Genomic DNA, 11,893 nt, shown 5'->3' on the forward strand with positions numbered 1-11,893 from the left:
GGTTATCAATTACTAATGACTGATTTTTAATTATAATTAGTTATTTATTTAATTTTATGTAGTAGAAAAAATGTATTACAAAAGATCAGGGCCTAAAAGTTATCTCAAGTTTTGTTCTCATCATTTTATGCTTATTACTTAGGGCCTGTTCACATTTACTTAATTTCAGTTCAGTTCAGTTGAGCTCCAATCAATTCAGTACATTTCAGTTCAGCTCCAATCAGTTCATTTAAGTTCAGCTCCTAATTTTCCTCTCTCATAAAATATTCATTTCAGTTTAGTTCAATTCAGTTCAGCTCCAATCAATTCAGTTCAGTAAATGTTTGTTAAAATCAGACCAGATTATGAAATTTCAGACCGACATATAATATATTAATGTTGTATTTGTAAAAATTATGAAAATTATATATTTGAATACACGTTGAGACAAATCTAACGAGATCTCACTTGATAATGTTTTTTTTTCCTTATACATTGATATACAATTCAGGTCTACGTTTAGTGAAATTAGATAATTAGTTTAGACTAATTTGATAAAATCTGAAAAATTCAGACTAAACTAGACCAAACTTTCAAAATTCCGACTTAAACATTCTAACTGCAGATAAAGAGAAAAAAGGCCTTACAAGTTACAATAGAGATTTAATTTGTCATATATACCTCTTATTTTACCTCAAATATATCCTAACCAAATACTCTAAAAACTGACTTGACTCGACTCTATTCGTTTGAATCCCTAATTACTGAGTCACCATGTTAAACTCGAAAATGAGAGTAACATTTGAACAATTCTGAATTTCTGATTTACCTCTAAACCAACAGCCCCACATTGCTTACACCTAGGTACCTTCTTATGACATGTTCAGCCCCTGGCCGGAAAGGAGACCCCCCCCCCCCCCCCCCCCCCCCCCCCCCCCCCCTTCGTTTCCCTTTGATAACCCAAATCTTCCATCAGTCCCACCTTCTCTTGGCTCTTTCTTCACTTCCAATAACCAAAATACTAAATTTTCAACTTCATTTTCATTTATTAATTAAATAAAATAAAAACCCACTTAAAAAATAAAAACCCCACATTTTATTTTATTTAATTTTTAGTAAAAATAAAATAATATCCCACCACCTTTTCTTGATTTCTTAAATTCTTCAGATTTGAATCAGAACTCTCCTCATTCCTTCCTCCCTCTCTTTCTCTCTCTTCTTTTCTTCCTATATTTCTATCCACCTCTTCATTGCTTCAAGTCTTCAACTTAAAACACCCAACTTTTATTTTTGGTAAAAAAACTGGGCAAATTCTCATTGCCCACTTCAAATTTGGCAAAAAAGATCTAAAAAATGGCTCAAAAGCATTTGAAAGAATTGCTAAAAGAAGATCAAGAACCCTTTTATCTAAAAGATTATATTGCAAATAAGCAATGTTTATTGAAAAATAAACAACAACAAATACAAAAACTTCAACTCAATAAACCCAAAAAACCCACTTCAATTTTACCCAAAAATACATGCTTCTTCTCTTTACAAGACTCCCCTGACCTTAGAAAATCACCTAAATTATTCGATTTTCCACCTTCACCAATTCCTAATGCTAAAAGCCCTAACAAAGTATTCCTCCATATTCCTACTAAGACTGCCACTCTTCTCCTCGAGGCGGCGATGAGGATCCAAAAACAAAAGGCAAAGCCGCAAAAGACCCAACAAATTAAGAATTCGGGTTTCGGGTTATTTAATACTATGATGAGAAAACTGTCATTAAGAAATCGGACTCAGAAACTCAAGTCCGACCCCAAAAAAACACAAGTTAGTGAGGCAGATGAAATCATTGTTACGAGTATTGTGTCGTGTTCGGTTTCTTCATCTTCATCTTCTTCTTGCAATGGAAGGTCAAGCAGCTTGGATTTGGAGAGTTCGATTAGTGGAAGATCATTTGATGAAGTAGAAGAAGATGAAGATGAAGATTTTGAGTTTACTAATGTTTTGAAAGAAAATAATAATAATATTAACAAGATTAGTAATAATAATAACGGAGATTATTATTATTCACCAATTTGCTTAAGTCCTTTAAGTCCATTTCGATTTTCTCATCATAAAAGCCCTTCTCCTGGACGTTGCTCCCCTGCCAAATCCCCTGTTCGTTGCAAATTTCAGGTTTGTTACTCTAATCTTCTACTAATTATTACTTGGCACTTGTTATTTAAAAGTTTTGGTATGTTTCGTATTATTTACAACGATTTGACATAAAGTAGAGAGAAAAAATGTCTAATCGGTACAAATAATATAAAACGGATGGAGTATATTTAAATAGTACGTCAATTAATAAGAAAACCCAGGAAGTAAGCATTTAAAATATGCTAAACTAATGAAGATGTAACAATGTAAGAAGTTAAAAGTAGAAAAATTAATCATGAATCCGAAAAGAATCGATATATATGTGTTTAGTATTGATTGTGTACTCATGAGTATTGAGTAATGATGAACCAAGAACAACTTTGAGAGTATGGTAAATTTTTAAAAAATGTTACTTACATTTTTTGGACATTTTTTTGGTGGGTAAAAGATTCCATCATTAATACCGTGATAGATGTTACAGAAATTCGTGACCAATCGAGTAAAAATAGAATTTTTCTGAGCAATTTAGTTGAAGTGGACATATCAATGTTCATGGGTCATTTAAGTTACCTTAATTATATAGCAATTTTGATTATGTAATGAGCATCTTATTATTTGCTTGTTATTATGAACAATGCTTTATTATAATGTCGTTTGATTAATGAAACATCATTAGTATGATTAGACCTAATAATTGATTAATGCCACTTTATTAGAATTAGGTCATTCTTAATTTTGGTTTTGTTTGTGGTTAGTACCTAATAATAATGAGTAGGAATACTAATTTTAGGTCAAATCATACATGACATATGACAATATGACATGACTCTTTTGCAAGGTTTTATTTGTTTATTATTTTTTTTTTAAAAAAATGTACTCTCTCCTTTTATTTAATTTTTAAATGCAACAATTTTTTTTTTACATACATTTCATAAAGAGATAAGAGAAGGTAAATAATTGAATTAATTACGGAGCAAAATAACTTAAACACTATACTCTCTAGTAGTTAATAACCTACTCCATAATATACTTTATCTCTTCTTATCAGTGTTTGGATTATTTTGGTTGATTTATTTGTATACCAAAGGAAAATACGATGTGATTAAAAATTGTGGATGGTCAAAGTTAATTTTAGTTAGTCAAACAATGAAATTTTGATGCATTTTTTTTTTATAAAAAAAAGAAGAGCATATTTTAAAACTGCAGTATAAAATACAGTAAATAAAACTACAAAGGGTTAATAGTTTTATTGATCTGAGTGAACTCGTGAGTTGTGTGACTCAGCTTAGGTGACTATATTGAGCTGTCGGCAATAGAATCTGTCCTCAGCTTCTTTTGCCGGGGTGTTTTGTTTAGGAAAAGACGATTTTACCCTTTAATGGAAGGACAAAATATGCAAAAATCCAAGTTTTATAAGGGCATGCAAGTCAAAAGAGGGCAAATAACACCTTGGTCGTGTAACAAAATTGTACTTTTATGATCACGTCTCTGCCCACTAAAATCTTTTCTTTTAAGACCTTGTCTGTATGATGGGCAAATTATAAAATAAATTAAAATATTTTTGAGTTTTTTTCAAATCGGACAAATTTTGATTTTGGATTTTTTTTGTCCATGTCATTTGTATTCAACAACTAGTAAAATTAAAGTATTTATCTTGTTTAATGTAATGCTTTTGAGATAATTAAATATTAATTGAACAGTAACTACCAATAATCATGTATTAACCATATCATATTATACACTACAATACAATTATTATAAATAATTGTTAATGTATATTAGTAGCACCAAAAAGCGGACTAGATTATATTAGTAATAGTATTAAAGTGATTGCATAACCACCTCTATTTTTGGTTGTTCATTTATGGGGCTATTTGGATTTTGGAGTCAATTATTTATCATATCAACAATGTTTTGGTGGATCAATAATTGATTTATGCTAAAGCATCTCAATTCTTCTTCAATGTACTTGGCTTTAGGCATATTAATTAGGTTGGTTTATAATTGATTCACTTTAATTTGTATGTACTATCAAAGAATTAAGTCATTATATAAAGGGAGAAAAAGAAAGTTCTGAATTTTACTAAATAGTCTAACAATAACTTGTTATGAAACTTGGGTGACTCCATACTTTTTGTTGGTGGTAGCATTCTAATATAATTTAAATTAGTATGTGATTCGAATAATGTTTCTTTTTAGAATTAGCATATAATAGGAGAACGGAAGTATATATAATTGAAAAAAGCCAAGGGTATTCATTGGCGTCGAGTTAAATTTTTTAAGGACGTATATTGTTATAAAACAATGTTTATAGTTAAGCGGGTTATATGACACATTTTTAGTGTATGAACGTAACATATAAAATGTACAGAATACTAATTATAATAGTAGATTGACAAGCAACGTTTGCTAATTAAAGTCGGCATAACTAATGAAGTACTGTAAATTGTGACAGGACAATGTGAACTACAAGCATGAAAACCTAATGAAATTCCAGCAAGAGGAAGATGAAGAAGACAAAGAACAGAACAGCCCTGTATCCGTGCTCGATCCTCCATTCGAAGATGACTACGACGGACACGAAGATGACAGTTACGAGATTGAATGCAGCTACGCTTTTGTTCACAGTAAGTAGTAGCAAATTTCTATATTGTTACCAAGAAAATGATCCCTTATAATTGATTTTTTGTTGTATGCTTTGTTTTTCTTGTAAAGTCTTTTTCATGTTTAATTGATGGCATTTTTTTTTTTCGTAATTTTTACTCAAATTCCAAAGAAAACGATTTAAGATTTATTACTCTTGATTGTGTCCTTTTTCATATGTTTGGTCATTTTCCTTTACAAAAGGGCATTTATTAGACCTTTTTTTCCTTGTATTTTGCTGCTTCAACTTTCTCTGAAAATAGTCTGATTTATAATTATTTGTTCAACAATGTTTTGAACCATACAATATTTTTGTGGGATCCATTTTTAGATATCTGTAGAACCGCATGTGTGGTTTTTATGACTTAATTTCGTACACATTTTTTGTGGGTTTTGTACTTTGGTTTTATACATCTGGTGCTAGGAATTTTACAGGATGTAATTTGATAAATGTTTTCAAAGGGCTCTAATTTGACCGTATACACTGTTATTGTAATGATATCCTTGTTGGATACACCCTCGATTTCAAAATAACATACCTAGTATTTTTGGATATGTTTAAAATAGAAATGTGACCTATTCATAATGAATCCACTTGTTGAAAAACACTTTTCTAATGAGACTTGACTTGTAATATTTGCTAATTGATTAGCAAACACGAAATGACAATTAAATCGATCATGCATGTCTTATATCTGTTAGCAATCAAAATTTTATTTTTTTTTTATTTTTTTTATTTTTTTATATATTTTAGTGCACAAGTATTGAATTAAAATGTAACCCTGTTTATTATTTTTTTTTCTCAGGAGCCCAACAAGAGTTGTTGCATAAGCTTCACAGGTTTGAAAAATTGGCGGAGTTGGACCCTATTGAGCTCGAGAAAAGAATGATCGAAGAAGAGGAAGAATTCGAACTAGAACATACGAATGAACTTGAAGAATACGACCGTGAAACGTTCACATTCGATGAACAAACTCAAGCCCATGACTTCTTGCAAGAAGTAATCAGGAAAACAGGTTTTCAGGATGTGAAGAAACCCGGGATCAAGAGACTAATTTCTGATCTAATAATCGAGGAAAATAGTGAAGAAGAAGCCTCTGATGAGCAAGTCATTAAGAGGATATGTAACAGATTGGAGTCATGGAAAGAAGTGGAATCGAACACAATCGACATGATGGTGGAAATCGATCTAAAGAGGGAGATTAGTGACTGGAAGAAGTCTCGAAAGGAATTCGATGAGGCTGCAGTGGATATTGAAGTTGCAATATTCGCGGTATTGGTTGATGAATTGGTAGAGGACTTGGCATGATCAAGTTGAGAGACTTTTATGTTAATTTTCGCGGTTCATTGTTTCATTCTTTTACTACTTGGCAGGATACTTGAAGCATGGATCATAATCTAACTCGAGAGATTAATTAGGGTAATTAGGTAATTAAGTAACCCGAGGATGATGATGATTCGGGTTTAGTGCTAGAGTAGTATCAATGTATGTAAGGGGGGAAAGGGGAACATGACATGTATAATACCTATATTTTGAGTAGCTTAATCATGAGCTTGCATCATTTTGATGATGCTTGCCCTTTTATGAATAAATAATCACAGAATTAAAACTTTCTTTGACAATATTATGAAAATGTTGGATAACTCTTTTTCATTTACAACATTTTTTTTAAAAGGTAGTTTTTCACAAAAAGTTGTATATAAAAGGTAGTTTTTCACAAAAAAAATCCTAATAATTATGAATTAAACTCAAATTTTGACAATCAACCACAAAAAGGTTCAGTAAGATTAATGAATTGATTAACAATTATTTAATTTTGAAATTCAAATCACACAAAGTTTAGTATTGACTTGGTATTCATGCTCCCACGCTGAGGGTTTCTCCAGATTTTGCTTCACGCTTGATTGAATACGCTAATTCTCTTTTAAGTTTCTTTTTTCAAGAACAAGTACTTGGGCTTTTTTTTATTTGATAAAACAAACCCTTTACAAGAACTATCAGACCTAAACTCCATTTGTAAGAGACACATTTAAAATCAAATTATGACCTAGTTTTAATTTCTATTCATTTCATTACAAACACACGTGTACTCTAAATAATGTGTTCCCCTAAATTTTTTTAAGGAAAAAAAAAAAACACAACACAACACTTTTGTTTTCTTTATTTTGTTTACAAAGAAAAGAAAGAAAGAAAACAAAAAACAGAAAACATTAACAAATAGGCCCTAAAGTGTGGATAACTTTTCGAGCAGTTTAACACTGCCTTCAAATGTCATTGGTAATTTTGACTGTTACCGAAAAGTTAAAGTTAGGGTTAGGTTTTGTTGGTCCTTGCACTAGAGGGCTAGGCCTAATGTCGCCATCATTGTGGTTCGTGACTAAAACGATGAAGTTAGGGCTAGCTAGGGGTTCGAGCTAATCAGGTTCTTTGCTTTTGTGTTTTTAGATTTTGGGTTCGAACGGTGCTCTTTAGTTTGTTCTTCTTTCCTAATTTTTTTTTTCTTAGTGTTAATAAGAGGTTTCTTGTCTTTATAAATTTATTTATGGTTTATTTTAGCCTCCCTTGATTGTTGTCCTATTTTCTGGTTGTTTGATTATAGTTTCTTAATCAATGGATCCTTGGTTAAGGTTCTTGGTTTTGTTTGTTAGTGTTGAGAGAGTTAACAGGTTGTGTTGTCATTGGGGGATGAACAAGAAGTTGGCCGTGGCTAGGGTGAAGTGTGTCATTTGTTGGAAGGGTTATAATTGTCTTCTTTTCCTTGTTTATAATGCATGACTGGTTATCATTATTACTCTCGAAATTTGCTATCTGAAGTAGGTGTCCAAACTTTCTTTTGGGTTTCTCAAGCCTAGACATTATCAATGCTTTCTTGCCAACAAGAACATCTTATGAAGGAAAGTCACATGTCTAAGTGACCCGTTTGATGAAGATCTTACTTGGTGATGAGTTGATCCCTGCCAGGTAGGGAAAGCTAGCCATGATCGAACAATTTTGACACTCTCAGCCGCTCTCTTTGTGTTTTGTAGTATGTATCCACTCTTTGTCACAAAGGATTACTGTGAGAGAATTATCAGCACTGCTTCTCATTAAATAATATTCACAATTTATACAGAAGCATTAGGGTTTAGCCTAAGCTAAGGTTAACAAAGTAATTACATAAATTAAATATACAAAAATATATACTCTTACAAGGTCTTTATCCATAAAATGTCGGACCAACCCAGAAATGTAATGTTGTTTTTGGTGTCATAAGTTGTAAAGGCTTAAATGTTAAAAGCCAAGTAGTTTATAATTTTGTTTGTATAAAGTCCAAGTCTATACTAATAAGTTTTAATACTACCTCCGTGAATTATTATCTGCAACAAAGGAATATTTTGTGTCTCACAAATAATACCCACTACTACAAAAATAGCCAAAAAGACCAGTAATAAAAGACCTGTAATAAAAGACCTGTTGGCTGATACAACAGGTCTCTTTGATACAAGAGACCTACTATTAGAGATAACAGGTCTCTTATTTGTCAAAGAGCCTATCATGCTTTCAAAGGAGAAATAGGGAAGGACATATGAGACCTGTTGTTTATCATAACAGGTCTCTTATGTTTGTGGGGGCCCAACACTCTCTTAAATCGACTCTCACTCTTTCTTGTTCATTCTTTCATCTCCTCTTTCTCGCTCTATCCTCTTCTCACCTTAATTAAATCGCTCCATTCCCCTTCCTTTGATCTTTCTCTGTCTTCCTCTTCCACTTTCTTCCTCCGTTATTGCAAGAAGCACTACGAAAGTTCGCTCTAGCCATAAGCGGAGTCAAGAAGCCCCAATACTTCCAACCTATAATCGTCGCTCTTCATCAGATCTGGAATTCATTCGCACTTTAAGAGGCCACTTTCTATCTCCGTTGTCGTCACCGCCCTTCAAGACGCCGTTTCAGGAAAAGAAGCGTATAGGCAATTTGAATTTGTCCCCGACAAATCGCGTTGGCCACCATAACAATGCTCTTTTTGGTTTGTTTCCATTTTCTATTAAACCCTAGTTTTAAAATTTCCCCATTTCATCAATGTAAGTGATCTTATTTTCTGCAATTAATTCAGAGGTAATACTAAACCAAGTTATCTACAATTGTATGCTGGTACTTTTATCTCATCTTTTTCATTGAGTGTTTTTGTTTATGGTGTCGATTTTTGGAATATAATCATTTAATTACAAATTTGTCTATGCTTTATAATCAATTGTTTTTTCAATAGATTATTGAAGTATATTTCCACTTTTAATTTGGGTAAATGTTGAGTTTTTAGGAGTCACAATAGTGAACCTAGAATTGTTCTTCGATTGCTAATATAGTGGTTTTATTATTATTGATTTTGGGCAAATGTCAAAGACTTTATAGCAAGACTCATATAGTTGTATGTTTATATATATTAATGCTGCTAAAATCTAGTCTCCAAACTAGTTATATCTAATACTTATGGAGTATTTGTAAAACAACACCTTATTGTCCTTTTATAGGTTTTCTAAGGATATAATGGTGTGATTGAAAAAGCAGTCCGATTCCCATCTTATGATCCTACTAATGACCTACTAGAACCACCCATTAAACCATCTGGTATTCGTTGCGCCGAGAGGTACTCTTTGTAATTCTCTTATGCTTCTATGAGCTGGTTAAATTTTATCTGCCAAATTGGTTTTCAAATGTTTATACTTGTATTTGTTATCATTGATGTGAATGCTATCATATATGTACACTTGTCCAGGCTATATGTCTATACTCTAGCTCTTTCTGTTTGATTGTTGTGTGTAATGTGTATAGCTGCTACATTGCTTATCTCAATTATAAATCCTTACTTTTGTAGTATGAATGAAGTTCCTTGATCTTTCTACGACCTACATCCTTAACTGTCTTATAACATCCTTAATCCTCCATTTCATTAGTTTATTGAAGGGTTCCAAGATTTCTCATTGATTTTTCTATTTACTTTTATATTCTGTGACACATATACTGTAAATTTTGTAGTTTGTCTTAAGTCTTTACTACTTGCACTGATCTTATGCAAGTACAGATTAATTAGTATGAAGAAAATATAATTGTGGTGTTGTAAAATTTGAGGAAATATTGGTATGTAACAGAATGAAAAAAAATAGCTAATGATTATCATTGGGGTGCCATCAAACTATCATAGGGTGGAATATTAAACTAGCTATATAGATTTGTTCAGAGCTTGTAAGATTAGGTGGTATATCACTATTGATGACACACTAATGAGGTTCCGGGTGGTATACCAGCTTTAAGGTCATTTTACTATGAGGTTCCGAGTTTAAGGAATGAGTTTATTGCTAGTATATGGTTGGCAATGGTACCAATGGAGCAGTTATTATTTTTCTTAGGCCACAAAGCATACAATCGAGACCCCCTTTCATCACGTCTGAGTTACATGTTTGCTTTAATAACTTGGTGTTCTTGACTGGTATAGTTGTATGTGTGTATTAATGCTGTTTTAATCTACACTCTAAATTAGTACTTAATTGTTCCAAATCACTTATTACTAGTTATATCTAATAACTATTTGTAAAACAACACCTTATTTGTCCCTTTATAGGTTTTCAAAGGATATAATGGTGTGATTAAAAAAGCAGTCTAGTTCCCATCTTATGATCCTACGTACTGGTGACCTACTAGAACCACTCATGAATCCATTTGGTATACGTGTGCAGAGCTACTCTTTGTAATTTTCTTATGTTCTTATTAATTGATAAAATTTTACCTCACAAATTTGTCCTGAGTTGCTTATTCTCTTTTAAGTTTTAATTGACTAACTTATTTGCATAATTTATATCATTGGACAGATTTTGACGTCTACAAGTTATACTATTAATGTATGGAGTATATGCTATAATGCATGGAGTTTATGCTTGTAAAATTTTGTAAACTATTACTTATTAATTATTTCAATAAGTTCATAGTTGTAGATTATTTCTAACAAGTTTCTGTACTTGTACTGTTCATGTTGTAATTTAATAATTGTAAACTTCAATATTAAGTTTATGTAAGTTTCTTTACAGGATTCCTTTTGTAATTTACTTTTTTTTTTGCCAATTATAGTATAGTAATAAAATTCAAATAATTATATTTCAAAATTTAATACCCGTGATAAATATATAATGGAAATTTTTTTTAAAAAAAAAACAGAAAAGAAAGAGACCTGTTATGTAACACAACAGGTCTCATTGGTACCCACCAAAGAGACCTGTCCTGTTACACAACAGGTCTGTTTTTCTCCTTAAATTGGTATTATAATTACGCTAAAAGAGACCTGTTGTCACACTTATTAGGTCTCTTAGTAATCACAAAGAAAGGTCTCTTTGGTCTCTTTACCAAAGAGACCTGTAAGCTAGAGACCTCCTCTAAGAAGGTTTCTTAGGCCTATTTTAACAGGTCTCTTAGACATTTTTTGTAGTAGTGACCCCTTTGTTGCACATAATAATTAACGGAGGTAGTACTTGTTTTGTATTTTATACACTCGTATATACTAGCTGGCAGCTGTTGTTATATTAAAATTATATACAAAACCAAATTCTTAAAAAACTTTTCTTTTCTCTAAAAAAAAAAAAAAACAAAATAAAATATGTGTCCATACTTAAAAAAAAAAAAAACAGCTCCCAAAGCAAGGCTAGCAGCCTAGCATGTTCATTTGGCGTTCGTTCCCACATCTTTAATGAATGTACGCAACAACCATTAAAATTAACTTTCTAACGGGCAAGAAAAGGTTGACAATTTTTATTTTTTTTTTGAATTTTATGTTTGAGAAATATTATAAGGAAAATAGTGGAAACGATGGATAGATTGGCAAAATTTAAAATACATTCTCATCCCATTAGCTAGTATATGTGGGTCTTAAAATTGAATGATGTATTGTTATCTTATAATTCAACAACTAGATAGTAGTTCTTAATCCCATTTGTTGTCCACTTTCAAATGATTAAGGTAAGTAAGAATGTATTGTTAAATTAAGGTACCAATTATGGATGATAAAGCAAATTATCCGGCTAAGCACACACTTTAAATGGTTTTTAGTCATGATGGGACTAGCCAACTAACCTAACATCTTATCTCATAACAAAAGCAAAAAATTTAAAAACATTATATAGGTAC

At 31.6% G+C, this 11,893-nt stretch overlaps 1 protein-coding gene and 1 long non-coding RNA gene across 3 annotated transcripts; both read left to right on the top strand.

Annotated features, from left to right (window-relative positions):
* The first annotated feature begins 1,111 nt into the window (after positions 1-1,111).
* LOC145611252 (uncharacterized) lies at positions 1,112-6,380 on the top strand. Its single transcript, XM_081666566.1, has 3 exons — positions 1,112-2,142; positions 4,559-4,730; positions 5,553-6,380. Exons 1-3 carry the CDS (start codon positions 1,333-1,335, stop codon positions 6,053-6,055), a joined length of 1,485 nt encoding a protein of 494 aa, XP_081522692.1. The 5' UTR covers positions 1,112-1,332; the 3' UTR covers positions 6,056-6,380.
* A 2,039-nt stretch (positions 6,381-8,419) lies between these two features.
* LOC145611262 (uncharacterized) lies at positions 8,420-10,805 on the top strand. 2 transcript variants are annotated; one of them, XR_014106340.1, is made up of 3 exons: positions 8,420-8,750; positions 9,253-9,368; positions 10,341-10,805. It is a non-coding gene; the product is annotated as an uncharacterized LOC145611262 (long non-coding RNA). The 2 variants fall into 2 exon arrangements; XR_014106339.1 differs by having other exon boundaries at positions 9,253-10,805.
* The last annotated feature ends 1,088 nt before the right edge of the window (positions 10,806-11,893 follow it).

The sequence above is a fragment of the Chenopodium album genome, chromosome 3 (assembly GCF_948465745.1).
Source record: "Chenopodium album chromosome 3, dcCheAlbu1.1, whole genome shotgun sequence".
In the NCBI taxonomy this organism is placed as follows: domain Eukaryota; kingdom Viridiplantae; phylum Streptophyta; class Magnoliopsida; order Caryophyllales; family Amaranthaceae; genus Chenopodium; species Chenopodium album.

Bases quoted from the DNA above. Each gene is read 5' to 3' on its own strand.
- LOC145611252 (XM_081666566.1), top strand. From the start codon at position 1,333: ATGGCTCAAAAGCATTTGAAAGAATTGCTAAAAGAAGATCAAGAACCC. The intron at 2,143-4,558 runs GTTTGTTACTCT...AAATTGTGACAG, and splicing joins CTGTTCGTTGCAAATTTCAG to GACAATGTGAACTACAAGCA. The intron at 4,731-5,552 runs GTAAGTAGTAGC...TTTTTTTCTCAG, and splicing joins CAGCTACGCTTTTGTTCACA to GAGCCCAACAAGAGTTGTTG.